General features: G+C 45.7%; 1 protein-coding gene across 5 annotated transcripts in view; it reads right to left on the bottom strand.

The window, feature by feature from the left end:
* POLR3E (RNA polymerase III subunit E) overlaps positions 1-18,771 on the bottom strand; it is a 42,185-nt gene that overhangs the window by 20,141 nt on the left and 3,273 nt on the right. For 4 of the 5 annotated variants that reach the window (XM_006112794.5, XM_006112795.5, XM_075899468.2 and 1 more), the window contains 9 exons: positions 13,104-13,184; positions 11,157-11,207; positions 9,808-9,885; positions 8,223-8,338; positions 7,033-7,115; positions 5,382-5,489; positions 3,522-3,571; positions 3,052-3,171; positions 2,543-2,628 (listed from right to left, as the gene is read on the bottom strand). In XM_006112794.5, coding sequence (XP_006112856.3) covers positions 2,543-2,628; positions 3,052-3,171; positions 3,522-3,571; positions 5,382-5,489; positions 7,033-7,115; positions 8,223-8,338; positions 9,808-9,885; positions 11,157-11,207; positions 13,104-13,139 — 728 coding nt within the window. In that variant the 5' untranslated portion in view covers positions 13,140-13,184. The remainder of the gene's footprint in view (positions 1-2,542; positions 2,629-3,051; positions 3,172-3,521; positions 3,572-5,381; positions 5,490-7,032; positions 7,116-8,222; positions 8,339-9,807; positions 9,886-11,156; positions 11,208-13,103; positions 13,185-18,771) is intronic. The other variant, XM_006112796.5, reaches the window with a different exon arrangement.

Genomic DNA, 18,771 nt, shown 5'->3' with positions numbered 1-18,771 from the left:
GGGACTTGGGGACCAGGATTCCATTTCCTGCTCTGCCACGTGGGCAGGACTCGACAATTAATGTAATCTACTTGCCTGTGGCGAGTAGATTACAAGCCGGCACAGCCGCGCTGCACGGTTAGCGCATGCGCAGTGTGCCGAACCGCGCAGCTGGCGAGCGGGGCTCGCCGCGGTTTGGCGAGCCCTGCACATGGGTACTGAGCAAGTCGCTTCTTGGGGTACATCTACACTGTAATTAGATACTCATGACTGGCCTAGGTCAGTTGATTCAGGCTTGCAGGTGTCAGGCCAAGGGGCTATTTATTTGTAGTGTCAACATTTGGGCTCAGACTGCAGCCCAAGCTCTTGGTTCTTGCAGCCCAAGCCCTAATGTCCATCCTGGAATTTAAAGGCCCATACTTCAAATCAGCTGGCATGGACCAGCTGTGGGTTTTTGATTGTAGTGCAGACATACCCTTTGTGTCTCCGCTCCCCATTTATAATATATATATATTTTAGAAATGTGCATCTGTCTGTCTCTCTCTTCCAGAACTCCTCCTAAACAATAAGAGGTAGGACCACAACATTTGGCATGCAGCTTCCTCTTATCCTAATTTAAAGCAAGGTCAGGGTTTGGTTGTGCCAAGAAAATGGGACTGTCTTCCATAACATTGAAAGGGAGGGGCACGGAAAGGAGGGATACGATAAGGACAGTAGCCACTGGGGTCAGTGAGCCCACAGGGGAGAGCTATGTGCAGAGTGACCACGGGGCAGCCACATCACCAAGGGTGTGTCTACACTGTAAGTCGAAAGAGGATATGCAATTTGAGCTACGCAAATTGTGTTTCTTATTTCAATCTTATTCTGAAATAGCTTATTTCGTAATTTGGTGCTGTCTACACTGAGCCAAATTTTGAAATAAGCTGCTATTCCGAAATGTCCCTTACTCCTTGTGGAATGAGGTTTACAGGGATGTTGGAATAGAGTGCCCATTATATTTGAAATAATGGGCTTGCTATTAAGATGTGGGATAGCGATTGGGCCAGTAGGTCTGAGGCTCCACCATCTTACCTGCCACCCAGACTGGGTAAATAGTTCCTCTGCCCCAAACCCTTTCCCCCCCGGCCCTTGGCTGCAGCCCTGGAGGGGTGGCGGGAGAGAAAGACCTTCCAGCCAGATTGAGGGTGGGGGAGGGAGAGAAATCCCCATTGGATGGGACCCCCCATTCCTTGAGCCTCTTCTCATGGTCCCAACTCTCACTCTCACACCCACACCCCATCCATCTTCCTGCCTTGCACCCCTCCACACACACATCTTCAAGGCCAGACCCTGACTACTGCACTCCACCCCCCAGGTTCTCTCCTCTGTTCCACCTATGCAATGCTCAGCCACTTCAGTGTGCCTGGGAATAGAATCTGTCCCTGAAAATTTTTCACTGCAGACAGGACAGCTCAAATGAGGGTAGGGGACTAGACTCGATGACCTCTCAAGGTCCCTTCCAGTCCTAGTATTCTATTAATTTAAAAAAAAAAAAATCACCCACCAATACCATTACTGCAAAACACTACGTCCTTCTGCTTTCCTATACTGGGCCCTGCTTACCCCAGACTATAGCAAAACCTGATTAATGATTGCATCTTGGACAGATTCCTGCAACCCCCTTTTCCCTGGGCTTGTAGCATTCAGAGCCACACATGGCTTCTGCAAACAGCAGGGGCACTGAATGCAGAAACCCTGGCTGAGGAACCAGCTGGGCTGTTGGCCAGCAGACACCCAGGTAAACGTTTCCTGGACAGATCATGCTTCTGGCATCCCTGCCTCTCTCTCCCTCCACCCTCTCCATGTAACCCAAACCCTGTGCAATCCTGCACCCAAACCCCATCTCAGACCCTGCACTCCCTCTTACACTCCTTCTTCAAGTCACAAAACCCTCCTTCATCCAAATTCCCTCTCAGATGCCACACCCCCTGGGGTACTCCAATCCCTTGCACAAGCTCCCTTCTGCATGCAACTTCCATCCCAGATCTCACACCTTCCATCGTGCAGCCTCTGACCACAAACCAGATTCTTGGGAGTGACCGCCCATCAAAAAGTATTGCCCACCCCTGCCATATAGCTACCAAAAAGCAAATTTGAAGCTGAAAAACAGCCATGGTCAAGTACTTTAAATCTCTATTAAAAATCATTGAATAGATTTTATAAAACTTGCATTTATTAATAAAAGTTCTTGACTTGGGGTTTGTTAAAATTAAGTAGTTTCTGATTTGGATTTAAGCTTTCCCCGGCTGCATGAGTAATCATCATAGAACAGTGTTAGCACATAACAATGAGAGATGAACTGGCCAAAAGTGGCAATGATTAGTTTCACTCTCTCACCTGAGTGAAATACAAGAAAGAGAATCAACACAAATGAAGAAAAAAATCAAATTTATAAAATTACTCTGTTGTAACAACCCGCTGTTAATAATAGAGATCAGATTTTTAAAGACTATTATAGTTATTAACTTTATAAATATTCAAACATGCCTGTGACTTGCATAGGATACTAGACCAAAGTTTTTACCTGGGAGATTTAATTAGCTCGATATTCTCCGCCATGCCATGTCCCTGACTGAATAAATACTGGCGCTCGTGTTCGGAACGGCTGTCCTGAGAGAGGTGGGGGAGGAAGAGCAAGACTCACTGCAATGTACAGTAAATGTGCCAAATCTCCCAGTTTAGTTGCTCAGTCTCAGGCTCTCCAGCATTATTAAAATCCCGATACTAGTTATTCTACATATAACTACTGCACTATGCAAACATGCATTACTGATGTGTTACTTTCACAAGGCTGCTCTGACATCGATACAACATGTATTATTTTAAATTACATGTTTACACTTTTTATTAGTTGATTACAAGTCTTGGCATCAAACTGATTGAATTCCCCTGAGCAACTCCTTATCTAATACCAGGAGTGCCCAGCCTGCAAGCAAAAGCCTGGGTTTGAGCCAAAGACGCCCATGCACGTTACTGACATTAGAGCAGGTTAGGTGAGCATTCAGGCCTTCCAAGCACCCAGAACATACCTACCCTTAACCCATAATAATGCAAGTGGACCCAATGCTCTTCAGCTTGTCTCTTCTGCAGGAACTCATAGGACTGAGTGCGCCGCTGACGGGCTTGTTCCGTCTCTGATCGGGAGAATCTTACCTACAAGATTTGATCCCCGTTAACTGCAATCCCAAAACCTCTCAAAATGACACATTTTCATCTTGCCCTAGCACAGGGAATGACTGGGATTCATCTAATATATATATAAAAAAATGCACTGAATGGCAAAGCCAGGGCTACTGACAGCTAGGAACTAAGTGAACTAGAAATGCTCTTTTGCAACCATCCCACCCTTATAATCTCACTTGTTGACTTAATAGTTCGTTTTCCCAGTCCCAAACAGAGATTTAATTGCTGCAGTTTAAACCCTGGCAGCTCAGTACAGATAGATACAGTCTGATGGTGTGCCCGTTTCTTGAACTACCAGGAATAAGGAATCTCAGACATACAGTAATTTGCTTGATGTCTTCCTCAGCTTCATCCTGGGATGAATCGCCTGCTGCCAAAAAAATAAACCAGGAAAACAAAATGGAAAATATTATCGGAGAAGTAGCCACAAAAGTGCTTATGATTGTTGTGAGACTTAGTTCTGGATTGAGAGAGAGGGGGGGCCATGGTCTAAACATAGGACAAAGACAAACACTAACACTGTCTTCACAACACCCGTGAGATATGGAAAAACTAACATCCTGAGGGGCAGCCCTAGCACAGAGACCTGACAGGACTGACCCAACCCCATACAAAAAAAATGTGTGTCACAGCTGGGAATTGAACTTGCTCTGAAATGGAGTCTGTGTTCTTGGGTAAGTTATTTAACCTATGTATCTTGGTTCCCCCATTTTTAAAACAGGGATACCAATAGAACAAGGAGTCATTTGGTACTTCAGAGACTAAAAGATTTATTAGGGCATAACCTTTCATGGGTTCACCAGATGAACTGGAGCGGAAGTTACAGAAGCAGGACTGTATGTAAGGAAGAAGTTGCTTGTGTTAATGAAGCTAATCAAGGCAGGATGGAAGTGGGTCACTCATAACATTTGGTCTGGAGATGTGAATATTCAGAGAGGAGAAACTGCCTTGGTAATGCGTTAAGCAGTTGAGATCCTTATTCAATACTAAGCTGATAGCTGGAATTCATTTACAAATTCAACACTATCAATATGGTAATATACTGGTTAGTTTGCATATATGTTCCACTGCCCTCTACTGGATGCAATCAGAAATGTACCGGTCACAGAATCTATAAGGCTAACACCTAACAGAGATTCTCCTTCAGCTCTTGAGGTAGGAGGCTTGCACTTTTAGAACAAGATCCAAATTCAATTTCTGTTGATGCTATTACTTTTCAAGTGCCCCAGGAATGCAGCACAGTGATAATGGTGAAGACTTAGGTGGCTACAAATTTGTTATATCATTTAACTGACAGAGGCCTTGGTTGAATGCACTAATATTGGTTCAGCACAGTGGAAAAAAAAAAAGTACTGTACATTTTATTACTATATCCTACCCTCCAGGTGTGCATAGTCTCATGTTATAGACCTTTAACTCAACTGTTACAAGGATCATTATACACTATATTTTAAAATACATTCAGTGTTTCTTCAGCTATGGATAGCTTTCTAGTAACTGAGTAAAGTCACTATTAGGCATGTCAATGTGTAGATGATTACACGATTAATCGATAAGCCCAAGCTGATCAGTTAATCTTGTTGACTACACACACTCCTTCCTCCCCCGCACTGTGTCTGTATCAGAGGCAATGGGGGAGGGAGGGGCAGGAGCTGGTACATGTGGGAAGCCGGCTTTCAAGCCAGCTGCCGATATGTACTGGCTCCCAGAGCCACCAACCCCCCCGTGCTGCTGCTGCTTTATCAGAGGCAGCGGTGTGGGAGCAGAGGGGCAGGGGAGGCTGCCGTGGAGCAGCCTCTGTCTGCAGTGGACCCAGGTTCACCGCAGACAGAGGTTGCTGCATGGGATGTCCATGCAGCCTCTGTCCATGAGGAGTTCACGCTCTGCGTGGACAGGGGCTGCTACCACCCCACGCTGTATTAGAGGCAACAGTGCCAGATGGCAGGCAGGAGCCAGTTTGCGCAGGGAGCTGGTTTTTAAACCAATTCCCCTCACAGACCGGCTCCTCCTGCCTGCCACCCCACACTCGTGCCCCTGATAGAGAGGCAGCAGTGTGAGGTGATAAGGGGCTCCCCATGAACGGGGCCAGAGCACACTGGCTGCCGGCCCTACCCCCGGGGACTATCAAATAGTCATGTATATTCTGTAACAAAGGAGGACACGGCTTGTCATGTGCTCACCTTCATTAGCAGCTTCTCTTTCGCGATGTTTGGCATCAGCTTTGTCCAAGTAGGAGAAACTAGGCCTCAGCTGTAGAATGCCATGTAGTGGAGTTAGGTGAAGTTCACCTGAAAAATTACAAGTTATTTTCCAATGTCCACAGTTCGCAATCTTCATTTCCCCCCATTATCTTTGTAATGTCAGAGTTTCAGATAAAGATTTAATAAACTTGACTATAAAATAAGAATATTAAATGGAAAATTAATCCGGCCCTTAGTATTTCAAAGGGATCAGATTTCAGATCAGCCCCTACAGTTTTCTTTTTGGTAGGATCCAAGCCTGGAAGAGGACCATTGTCTGGATAACATATGGCTCAAGCTCACATTTCACAGATGATCTGAAAAGATTTTTCCCATGTGCAGCCAAAACACTCAGAAGAACAGCTCGTGAGTTATCAGTACTACTGAATCCAATCCTTATCTGTGATTCAGACTTGAACCTCACCCGCACGCCCTCAGCCTAAACCTAGTTTGGACTAATAATGCCTCTTTGTCCTTTCTCTAAGTAAGTATGTCTGCCATAAACTGCAGAACTATACCCAGTGCTGGTTCCACAGCAATAATGAGTATTTACATCGTTATGACAACCGCAAACTCTGAATATGGAGACATCAAAAATGTACACAATACCAATCTTAGGGAATCCTTGAGACAGGAGTATTCCCAGAGGTTTTTAGAATACCAAGCAAGAGAGGGTTTGGGGGAACAAATGAAGGAGCACAATATGTAGATTAAGAGGCCTTATCTATACTATAAGGTTTTTGCGGCAGAGCATGCTAATGATGGACTCATTAGCAGGGCTCGACAAATCAGACAATCTACTCGCCCGTGGCAAGTAGATTTTAGCCCGGTGCGGCCAGCACATGTGCAGTGTGCGCTTCCGCGCAGCTGGCGAGTGGGGCTCACCGCTGCTTGGCAAGCCCTGCTCATTAGCATGAGTCACAATGTCATTAGCATATTTTCTGCCGCTGCTTTTTACGCAAGGGGTTTTTGCGCAAAAAGAAGCAGCGTAGCCAATTCCGTTTGATCTTTATGCCTCTCCCAGATTCTTTTAATTCTTTAACTGATCCCAAAGAGGCATAAGGATCTTGCACAAAAGGGGTTTTTTGCGCAAAACAGAAGCAGCTACACTGCTTCTTTTTGCGCAAAAACCCCTTGCACAAAAAGCAGTGGCAGAAAATATGCTAATGACATTGCGATTCATGCTAATGAGCACATCATTAGCCTACTCTCTGCCGCAAAAACCTTGTAGTGTAGACAAAGCCAGAGAGAAAAACAACACAGCGACTGAATGAATGTATAGAACATGAAATAATATCCCCTTCAGTGTGCATAGTTCTAGGCTATAACTCAATGGTAGGGCTCTCTTGGCATCTACAAGTCCTACTAGTTTTGTTGCCTTGTTCACAGTGTCATTAGAACATCTCGATGGAATGTCAAGGATTTAAGAACCTCCAAGTCGTTAAGTTCTCCTTCATGGCAACTTATTTATAAGGAATAGACAGCCACTAAATAGGAAGAGACGCTTCTGAAGACAAGGAACATAATTTCATATTTCAAATATCCTGCTTATTTTTGTTTCATAAGGTTGGGGAGAAGAGAAAAAAGTAACCTTTTCTATAGACAGCAGCAGCATAACGGGAAACATTACTCGCAGCCTGTGAAGAGCAGAAAGTTTGTCGGTCCATCAGCTTCCTGTAAATAAATTAAACCTTTATGACTATGCTTCACTAATACCACAAAACGTGCACATGTCAAAGGGCAGAAGCAAAGAGTTGTTGCTCTCTAAAATTAAGTATTAAACTTGCATGTCTTTTAAAAGTATATGTTTATATGTAGGGATGTAAAAGGTTAACTGGTTGGATGGCTAACCCCAGCAGGCTGGAGCAGCTCTGGTTGAGTCTAGCCAGCTATGTGGGAGTGGCAGGCAGTGCCCCAGCCTCAGTTGCTTTGACTTGGCCTGGGTGGGCTAGTAGGACCCTGGCTGGGGCAAGCAGATGGGACTCTGGCCCCAGCTGAGCTGCTGGAGTGGTGGGGAAGTAGGGACCTGCCTGCCCAAGGGTTAACCTGTTAAACGTTATAATTTTAATTCTTTAACCAATTGACTATTTAAAATGGTTATTTACATTCCTATTTTTATGTGCATATTTGCTGATCTCCCACTCTGCAGCATTATTTACTATGGGTACTGCAGAAGTTAATGGCACCTCAACTACAATGTTAACTGTCCCATGTGCTTATTCAATTAGGGGCTCTTTTGAAAGTGCTGTGTGGTGGCTTCCCAACTGTCTAGAGATGCCTTGCTGGAATTACAGAGCAGAAGACACTATCTGGCACTGGAGCAGCTACTTTTCTACCTTGAATCTTCCTCTAGGAGAGCTACTGGGTTACATTAACAGCTACCAATGGCAACGCATTTAAGCTTGTGCTAAAGATTGTCTGCAAAAGGAGACTTTAATATGTTTTAATTAAATTTGATTTGCACAGTCATTCAGTTTTAATATAAATGCCTGTTTCTTGTTCTTTCTTGTGATTGATAAACTTTCAAATTTACAAGGCATGGTGTTTGCCAGAAACTGAATAAACGAAGGCCTCTGTTAGAGAAGATACCGAACCTAAGAATCACCATTTTAATGCTAGCCAGAGAAGGCGTTTATCAACGCCTGTAACTTTTTTGGTCCTTGAAATCACTACAACAGGTCTTAAGATAGTATATTTGCTTGCTCTGCCCTCTCCTTAAAAGCGTGGTGGGAAATCTGACCATTTATTAGCGAAGAACATCAGAGCAAAGAGGATACTCACGAGGAATAGGTACTAGTTTCATCTGTGCAGGTACCATCCACATTGAGAGCGATCTGTTCTCCTTTGCTGCGGCAATAGTTGGGATTCAAAGTATCAATGGCCATTTCAAGTTCAACCTAATCATCGATAATTAAGAAAGTACCAATAGTTAGCATAACAATCACCAAATATTCATCAATCTTCAACCAAACTGAGGCTCCACTCTCACAAGAAACTAACCTATGTTTAACATTGTGTGTACAAGCAGCCCTGTTAAAGTCAATGGGACAAATCACACCCATAAGATCAAGCAGGCGCTTGAGTGTCTGAAATCTACAGCTGTCATGCTGTATATTAATGCCATTTGCAGGTACTCAAAGAAAGTTACTGTATTTGATCTGTTCTTCAGGAACACTTTTTTAAAGGGTTTTGAAGATGTATCATTTACAGGCGGAGGGCCAAATCTCAAGATTCTCCTCTTACATCAGAGATGTAAAGAAAACAACACACAAAAGATGCTCGGAGTTCCCAGCTGCCCAAGCCTTGTCACTCCGGGCACATTTCACCAATTTTATTACAAAGAACCTTCTTTCAGGTATTCACATTCCTTCCCAGTGCATCATAAACATCCACCTAAACTGAGGAAAGGGCCAAACTCTGCCTCTCAAAAGGGGCTCATAATTCTCATCAAAATCAATAAGAATGCACATAACCACTGGAGGGCAGCATTTGGGCAATATTATATTTTATGTGGGATTTAGATGCACAACTTCTCATTAGGCAGCCTTGAAGAAAAATGTTATGCGTGTGCGCATTATTGTGTTGTCAGCTTGCTTTGTGTAAGAATACCACAGCCCCTTTTCCTGCTACCAGACCATTCAGAAATTCTGAAGCCCAATGCACTCCACAACACTTGGGCAACACTCCACAACACTATGTTCATCTAGTGGCAAAGAGCTCCATTCTGATATTACAGGAGTCTTATGCCAATGTAATTCCACGGCTTCAATAAAATTGCTCCTGCTACAACTAGAGAACCAGGGTTACACATGGCTCCTTGCAAAGGGTGAGTCTGACTCTGCAAGCTTCTGACCTCACGCTAGCTATACATGTATAAACCCATTGATTGTGAGAGTTACCGATTTACACACGCCCAAGTGAGAGCAGAACTAATTCCTACCACCGGTACTAAAATACAGAGCATGTCACCAGAATCCAATCATGCTCTAGAAATGAAGACATGTGAAAAACACTTTAAAATACGGATTCTTAGCACAAGCATCCCCTACCTGAGCTAGTATTATCACATGCTCAGGTACAATGGGCCCTAAGGGTGGGTGATATTTCAGTATTTTTATACCAAAGGACTATCATTCTCTAGCACTACTTCACCCACTTCTCTACAAAGCAAACACCATGCTGGAGAAAACCCTTTAAAATTTCTCAAACCCTCTGAAAGAACTAATTTAAGAGATGCTGTACCACTAATGGCTGCATCACCACAACAGCGGTAGCACCCTAGCAGCAGAGCACAAGTCAGATTTCCTGAGCATGTAACGTACAGCATGAAACAATCTTTTCAGATTAGCATTACATAATGTCCAACCTTTTGCTGTTTTGGTTTTATCTTTGCTGACAGATGTGTCACATCATCATACGTCATCGAAGCTGGACGAATAGGATACTAGAAAACAAAAATGTTTCAAGGAATATCTTTCATTCAAAGGATCAACATTCTTCACAAAAAACTAACTCTTCCTGTTCCCACCTCATCCATGTATACCCATTTCCCAGACGATCACAAGGCACAGAAGAAGAAATGACTTGACTGGTGTGGGGAGTCACTGGCTGAGCTGGGAATAGAATCTGGAAATCCAAACTCCCAGTCCTTGAGCTAGCCACTACACAATACTCCCTACCAATTCATGTATATATATGGCATTTTTATCCAAGACTCTCAAAGTGCTTAACAAGAGGTGGGTGACTATTAGAATCCCTGTTCCAGATGGAAAAATGAGGCACTGAAAGATTTAGTGACGTGGTCACGGTCTTACAGGAATTCAGTAACAGGGTGAGGAATTAGAACCCAGCACTCTCAACTTGTTTCCGAGGTCTAAATCACTAGGTAACTCGGCCTCCTCCATAACACGAGAGATATTTGCAGTGCTATTGCAGCTGAATCAGTCCCAGAATATTAGAGACAAAAGCTGGGTGGGGTGATATCTTTTATTGGACCAACTTCTGTTGGTTAAGTGATGCTCTCATTAACTGGAATTTGGAGCATCAATACAGAGATTCATAGATGCATAAGTTAATAATTTCACAACCAGAGAAGCCAAACTTCTTTTCAATACAAGGAGATAAGCAGATCTCTGTACTACCCACTGTGGTTTCTTTTTTGTGGTGTTCCCAGGGTTGCCTTTCACTCCCTGGGGCTTAAAGAGAATGTGTCACAGGAGATCCTGGTTTAGTGTGTGTAATATTGACAAGGTGGCAGGAATCAATGAGGACATGCATCAATTCATTCAGAGATAAATACCTAAAGGCAACACCATCCTGGCAGTGATTGAAAGGGTGTGTGAGAGGGGGTAAAAGCAGACCTTTACTACCACCAGCCATCCCCTCGTTTGTGTTTGAATATCCCAACATCTAAACAGGCCTTCCTAAACCCAACCCCACATAAATCCAAGGTCAAGACAGGTCTGCAGCCCCATGCAAGAAATTGCATTGGGAAATCCACCAAATGCTGCCATACTAATGACAAACACTTGCACTGTCAATAGATGCTAACAAACAGTAATCAGCATAGCAAGGGAAACTGCCCAACCTCATCCAGTATAAGTCGTACTAGGGCATGCTAGGAGCAGCCAGGAACTGTGTTAACATTAAGAGAAGTTACTACTTTATGAAATAATTATTCTTTAAAAATTATATCCAAGAAGTCATCTGGAATACCTGGAACATATACAGCTTCTCCGACAGGCTTTTGGCCAGGTAGACATCAATCTAACAGAGCAAAAGAAACAAGTTTAACCAGACAGCTACAATTGCTGATGCCCTCAAACATTACTGGGAACACACCCATCTGTTCTCAAGTTACTAGAGCAGAGAGAAACTTGCCTACTTTGGGGTAGGACTACGAATGCTGAACCTGGGTGTTGGGTTCTCTCAAAGCAAACTCAGGGCATGGCCAACACATCTCTTGGGAGAATGGAAAATGGCTCTCGTTGGGGTTTGTATGAACCTAATACCACAGTACCACCCAGTTTCAGAAATAATTCATATGTGTGTCTGGTAAAAGTGAAAATAAGGTAAATATTTAGCTAATACTATGTCATAAAGGCAACGTTAAGAATACAAAGTGAAAAATAAGGGAAGGGATGAACATGCTCAGAACTCTGTATCTGTGCCATTGCATCTGTCTGCCATGAATACCTAGAACTCATGGAGGTTTCATGACTATCGCAAGTTGGCAATGCCACAGAATGGCAGTTATTTTGAGTAGTTATGTGGTTCTGTCAGCTCCAACTCCTGCTAGCCACTTCCCCTCCCCAATATAATACCTTCCCTTTCCTGACACCTTCATAGGGGCCCTTGGATTTGACTTCACATCTAAACCACAGCTATGCTCTAGGACAGGGCTGGGCAATAATTTTTAAAGGGGGGCCATTTCATAAATTTCTGAAGTGGCCCCGGGCCACCCTACAGGAGGCAGGGTCTCGGGCAGAACGGGCAGGGCCAGGAGATCTCTCATGCTTCCCTGCATACAGACCCTGATTAGCCTGGGAGGCGGGGGAGCATGTGAAGTCTGCCCCCTGCATCTAGAGAGAATTGCCACTTGTTTTAAAACAGCTTTTGGGTCCCTCTAGGTGCTGTGCACCCCCTGGGGGGGGGGGAAGAGGGAGGAGACTTCGCATGCTCCCCCATCCCAGGGTCTGGATTGGCCTGGGGGTAGGGGAGCAGCAGGGCAGCTGTGGGCTGGATCAATCGGCTTCGCATCTGGCCTGCGAAGACTGTGTTGCCCACCCCTGAGCTATGATAACCCTTTTAAAAACAGCATGGGCCAGTCCTCCTGTCAGAATGGAACCAAATCTCAACTGTTTGTTTTAGCAGGAGCAGAGAGCACATTTACCAGTAATTTCACTTTTCTAACATTCTAATCTAGCAAAATAATTCTATTTAAAATTGTTCTCATTTTCCTAAGTGAAATTTAGTGCACAAAAGATACCAGATGATAAATCTAGAGCCTGAACCTTCAGTTGTTCAACAGATAAAGCAGTGATTCCAGCTTAATACTGACACGCCAACATTCCTTCGCTCGGACTTGGAACATAACCTCAGGGGTCAAAGGCTAGAACAGTTTTCCACACTGACTATGCCCAAAAAGATTTGGGCAACAAGGATACCTGTACACTAGAATCTGGGCACAGACTAGGGATGTAAACGTGTACCCGTGAACACAGTTAACCAATAAGCCTGGGCTTATTGGCTAACCTTCATGGTTACACACAGCCCGCCCCCTCCCCCAATCCCTGGTGCTGAGGCAGTAAAGGCGGGAGCTGGTATGTGTTGGGAGCCGCCTTTTAACTCCTCATGCAAGCCAAAAAATGAAGAGTAATGTTAGTTTGAACGAAGGGGTTTGGTTCAAACTAACGCATCCCGGAGCGCACTTTCACTTTCGAATCAGCTAGCATTCAGCGTAACGTGCCGGCGAGATCATTCTAATGAAGAGCCGGATATTTAAATCCCCGCTTCATTGACTATTTCAAATGCCTTCATTTGCATCCCTAGTTCGAACTGGGGTGCAAGTGTAGACATACCCTTTCAGAATGCAAAATACTGTGGGGGGGGGGGAGAATTCAAGAAAACCATACACTCAGTAATGACCCAATGTAAATGTACCTCTTGTATAATTGGGTCATCTTCTTCATTTGCCATGCTAGAATGGGAAAAACAATGTTTCAGGTTCCTCCTTAGCACGATCTGAAAGACAGGAAAAGTTCCGTAAAAAAAAATGGCTTTGTAAGAACTCTAGTTCCCCCTTTCATAATTCCCAACTTGTGTACCATGCGTGGCCTAGGATCATCGCTTGCTCACACTGAGTTCCTTTCAACAGAAAGGGATTTTATTTTTGTGGTCTTATTTCTTCCTTCCTCCTCTTTTGCTGACAATGACACTTTTGTACAGGATGTATTTGAATTAAGATCGGCAGAACTTGATTTCTTTTCCTAATTTTGATTATTAATATTTTTAACTTTTTATTTTACAGCTGCAGGAAATGAAGGTGTGGCGGGGGAGGTAGGATTAGGGTTAGGACAGTACTGAGAGCGGGACTCTTTGCACGGCCAAGCAGTCCAAGACACCAGGGTGCAAGGTGAGGTGAAGGCTGCAATCTTGGCCTTGAACAGCAAAGACCCACAGCCAGGACTATAAAGACAACACAACATCCCTGGCTGTAGGGCGCTGCTTACCAGTTCCTGCCCAGGGATGGCTCCTAAACTCCTGGCTGGCGAGTGAGCGTGCATGGCTATGAGACTGATGGTCTCTGGGGTTGTAAGGGAAGCTGTGGCAGAGGTGGTGGAACAATCCTTATATGAAGGAAGTCAAGTGCTGCAGCAGCAACATCCCTAATTCCAGGACCTATGAGCTGCAGTCATGGTGGGACAAATCCTGCCCAGAGAGGAGTATACCTAGCTATGGAATGGCTCCTGCTTTCAGGCAGAGTCATTCTGCAGCAAGGTGGCTTCCCCACAGCCAAAGGTTCACACTCCTCCTTTGCACCACCCTCACTGGGGAGTGTCTTGGATTCACCAGGCTGGGACTACAGCCTTCCCCATAACTTATACCTCCAGGGATCAGGTGTCACTAGCCCTGTGGCCATGTTGGGAGCCTGCTGCAGCCCAGCTGTCACTGGACAGAGGGAGGGCAGCCATGTCAGCAGAGCTACAGAGAGCCCCCTGCACTGCCTCTAGGTCAGTGACACCAGGTCCCTGCTGGCATGAGTGGTGGGTAGTAGAGGCTGCACTCCTGACTGCTACTTTGTCCCCAAATGATAGGTTTTTTTCCCCATCTAATTCTGGGCGCTAGCTGAAATTGACAGTTACTGACATCTATCAATTTGTATCAAATCCTGCCAAGCCTAATTTGAGGTTAGGGAGGCACTGTAACTGACTGGCACATGGATAGCACGCTGCAGAAATGTCCAGTGACTGTATTAGGGATGTGAGCCTAGTCGACTATCCAATATAAGCAAAAGCTTATTGGACTGTTGATACACTAGTCGACTAGTCGCTTCCTCCTCCCTTGCTGCCTCTATAGTAAAGAGGCAGCGGGTGGGGGGAGGGGAGAAGGGGGCTTCAGAGCTGCATTGCTTCATGGAGTCAGCAGGGGACTCCCCGCTGACCCCAGCTCCACTCCGTGTTTCAAAGCGGCGATGAAGCATAGAGCCAGGGTCAGCAAGGGAGTCCCCAGCTGACCCCTGGCTCCACGCAGTGCTGACGCTTTGAAACGCCACAGGGAGCAAGGGGCCAGCGGGGTACTCAATCAGTCCTCTGCTGGACCCATGCTCCCCACATCGCTTTTGCCTTTGAAGTGTAGCAACTGGGGCTGTTGCTACACTTCAAAAGCGAGGCTCCCTTATAGACTAATCGAATAGTCGATTAGCCTATTCATCTATATGTAACATCCGTAGACCGTATGTATTTACCACACTTCAAATGGTAATTAAAAACTAATACGTTTGAATGAGAATTCTCAGCCTGACACACATTTCTCAGCCTCTCTTTTGTGCCTTTGGAAACATCTGCAGTCCAAGGTCTTACCACCTCCAATTTCTGATCTTATCAACCCCACCGTCCTCAAACGTCCTCCAGTGCAACTGTGCGAGGAGAATTAATTCTGTGCATTGAATGAGAATCAGAATTAAGAGCTTTTGATCACAAGAGCTCTCCAAGCTAGTATGGTCATGGAGGACTATTGATGGGCTGGGAAGGAGCCAGGGCCCAGAGCTACAAAAGGATTTAAATGCCCTAACCACTGAACTACAGGGTCACATACTCTCTTGCCCAAAAACTCTAAGTATTAATCTGCAGCGGAATAGTCACTGGGCCAGAAAGACTATGACACTGCAATCGAGGGCTCTGGGTGTCCACTTGGGAGGTGGAAGAGACAAATCCCAGTCCCTCAGCACCACTGCTCAGTATTCATCCACAGGGGTGCAGCCTGGACAGGACAATGAGGGAGCCCCATATCAAACAATCCTACAGATAGTCTGACCAGATGACCCAATTTTATAGTGACAGTCCCTATAATAGTCACATCCCAATATCGAGGGCTCTGTCCCACTCCAGTTTTTCCACACTTGATATCTGGTCACCCTGCCCACAGCCCTCTTCCCTTAACGGGGAGATCCCAGTTCCAATCTTTTCTCCCCCATCTGCTAGGGACTAGGTGGGGATTAAACATGGGTTTCCCACATCCCAGACAAATGCTACACCCACTGGGCTAGAAGTTATAGCCTTACCCTTAACAGGTGAAACTTACTGGTTCTGGTTAACCCTTGGGGGCTGGAGCAACTCCTGGCCTACCACGGAGAGGGGGCCACTCCAACCCATTTGGAACAGCCCCTGTCGGGAGGAGGAGGGGGGGAATAGGACACTCCAATCAGCCATGGGGGGGAGGGAAAGGAGCAGAGGAGTGCTCCAACCAAGACGAGATGGAGCGGTCCCCTCGTTAAACATTATGTTTAACTGGTTAACCAATTAAAACGGGATTTTACATCCCTATTGAAGGGACAGCACCATCTCCTCCTTATTTGTTTTGCGCAGAGTGAGGCAAACACCTGACTTCACTCATTCCTAGAAAACATCTTACACACCTAAACTGCCCGATACCAGGTAATGGGTCTCTGTCTGTGGCCTGGTAAGCAGGATAGACACCCATCTCACATAGGGATGTTAAATTTCGATTAATCAGCTAATTGAGTAGTTGATGGAATTTCCAGGTACAGCTCTTGTACATTTCAAAGGGAGAGACATAACAGTTAAGACCCTGCGCAAGAGGGGACTGCTTCAGTCCCCGCTCATGCTGTTTCCCCCACTGCGCCTCTGCTTCCCCTGCGGAGATGGCGCTGGCAGGAGCTGGCTCCTACTCCCACTCTTAGTGCCTCTAATACAGAGGAAGCTGGGGGGAAGCTACTAGTCAAACAGTGACCCAGCTATCCAATAAGCCTAGCTTTATCGGGTAGTCGACTACTTGCTTACATCCCTAATCTCAGAGATGGGCATGGCTTAGTTCACCCATCGTCAGCATGTCCCACTGGCTAGTTTAATGCAGTTTCCCATTAGCATGCTGGTTATTGTGGATCCCATTCTAAGGCCCTTATCTCTCCCTATCCCTCACGCCAAACTCAAGCTTTGTGGATTGCCCTGTTCCTACAATTTTCTAGCTGTAGCAACACGGTGCATTGAAACGCGTAAGTCTCATTATAGAGCCAAGCACAGGTTCCTTAGCTGAAACTTTGACAGTCTCTCCAACACCCTACACAAAATAATTAAGGTTTATAAATTATTTAGGCTGCCACTGCACTAGACAATGTGTACTTAATCCAAAAGAGACCCCATGGGCTGCCATTTATTGGTAACAATTAGTCTGGAAAGGCACATGATAGCCTCAAATCAATACAGGAAATTTTAAAAATTAAAAGAAAGTTTAAAGAAAATCCTAACCAAATTGGAATTATCACCCCGGCAACCCTCTAATCCCAAAACACAGGATTTGCTGCGTATCCTGTACCTCTGGAAAGAGGCTGACCCCTGGACATTGCTGATCATGCACAATAGGTAAAAACAAGTATGCATGACTGCAGTCACTTTCATCAATTATATGTGGACACACACTGTTCACATGTTTTAATGACAGGTCTAAATATACTCCAAAGTCCCTGCAAGTTTATAATCCTAAAATGTCACATTAGTAAGTGTGGTTATTTACCTAACCTTTCAGAGGTTCTGATCATTTGTGGTCATTAAAGATCCCATAGTGCTTGGATTAAACTCCTACATCCTGACAAAAATTCAACTCAAGCAACTTCATTCAGCTTACTTACATTACCTCTGCAATTTCAACTGCATACAGCATTCTATATTCGTTATCTCAGGTCTAAACTGCTGTGTAATATAGCTGTACAATGTTAAACTGCTGCCACTTTCCACTCTAGAGGTGACTGCATTTCAGTAATGGAATACTTGATACCCCTATATTTCTTATTTACCTCAGTACTATATAAGACAACTGCTTAATATCTGAAAATATGCAATAGAAATACAAAATATTCATAGCCATTTTGCATTCTCATGTATTGTATTCTTGATTAATTGGAGTCTTCGTGACACAACTGTCAGCATATGATGTAAAACTAAAATGGTAACTATTAGATTAGACCTGTGGTCACCAACCAGTAGATCGTGAGCTACCAGTAGATCTCAGGGGCTCTAAGAGTAGCTCTTGAGCCCTCTCTGAACTGCGCACCTGTGCAGTACATTTACATTAGATTTCCTCATTTGAGGAGCAGCTACTCACTGAGCAACAACACAGGTGAGTAGCTGCGAGGAATGGTGGGAGCTGGGAGGCTGGGAGGGCTGAAACACCCCAGACAGCTGACTGCGGCTTTCACAGCTGGAGCTAGGCACAGCCTCCCTGGCCTGAGCACAGGACAACTGGGCTGGAGGGAAGAGAAGCAGCTGCCTGGCCAGCTGGCCATGGTGCTCAGCCAGGGTGCACTACGCTCCACATGGGCTGGCACAGAGGAGAAGCTGCCTGGCCTGCTGAACCGCGCTCCAGCTGATTGGGCGGCTTCCCCTCTGCGCCTGCCCACGTGGAGCTTGGTGGCACCCTGGCTGAGCACCATGGCCAGCTGGCCGGGCAGCCGCTTTTCTTAGCTCCAGCCCAGCTGCCCTGCGGTCAGTCCGGAGGGAGCGCGGGTCGGAGGCTTCCGTCTGTGGCTGGTGTAGGGAACTCCCTGCCCCCAACCTTGTTCCCTCTCCTCTGTCCCAAACTTGTCCCCCGCCCTCCTGTCCCCCTGTTCCCTCTCCCTTGCCCCCCCGGCCCCGCTACAGAAACCTGCCCCCCCCTGCAGAAACTTGTGCCCCGGTACCCTGTCTCCTACTACAGAAACCTGTCCCCCTGCTCCCCTCTGCAGAAACCTGTCCCCCCCCAGCACCCTGACCCCTGCTGCAGAAACCTGTCCTGGCACCCTGCCCCCTCTGGCACCCTGTTCCCTGCTTCAGAACCCACTAGCACTCCTCCCCAGTACTGTGTCCCCTGCTCCCACATGACTTTTCTATGGGTCATTGACACCTGACTCTGGCAGGGAACCTGCCTTTTCTCATAAATAAAGACAATGCAGAAACTTTTTGTGTTTAACATAGTATTCTATTTAAAAATGAAGCCTGGCCAACAAACCCCCAATTAGGGCCAAGCCCCCATCTGGCCACAACCACTCCTCCATTCCCCCTTCCCCAGACCCTAGATCTGAGCCTATCAAACACTGGAACCTCATGCCCTCAGCCCC

Source organism: Pelodiscus sinensis, chromosome 15, assembly GCF_052426305.1.
Source record: "Pelodiscus sinensis isolate ZL-2025 chromosome 15, ASM5242630v1, whole genome shotgun sequence".
NCBI lineage: Eukaryota > Metazoa > Chordata > Testudines > Trionychidae > Pelodiscus > Pelodiscus sinensis.
The sequence above is the reverse complement of the archived record's forward strand: the minus strand, read 5'-3'. Positions and strand labels throughout refer to the sequence as shown.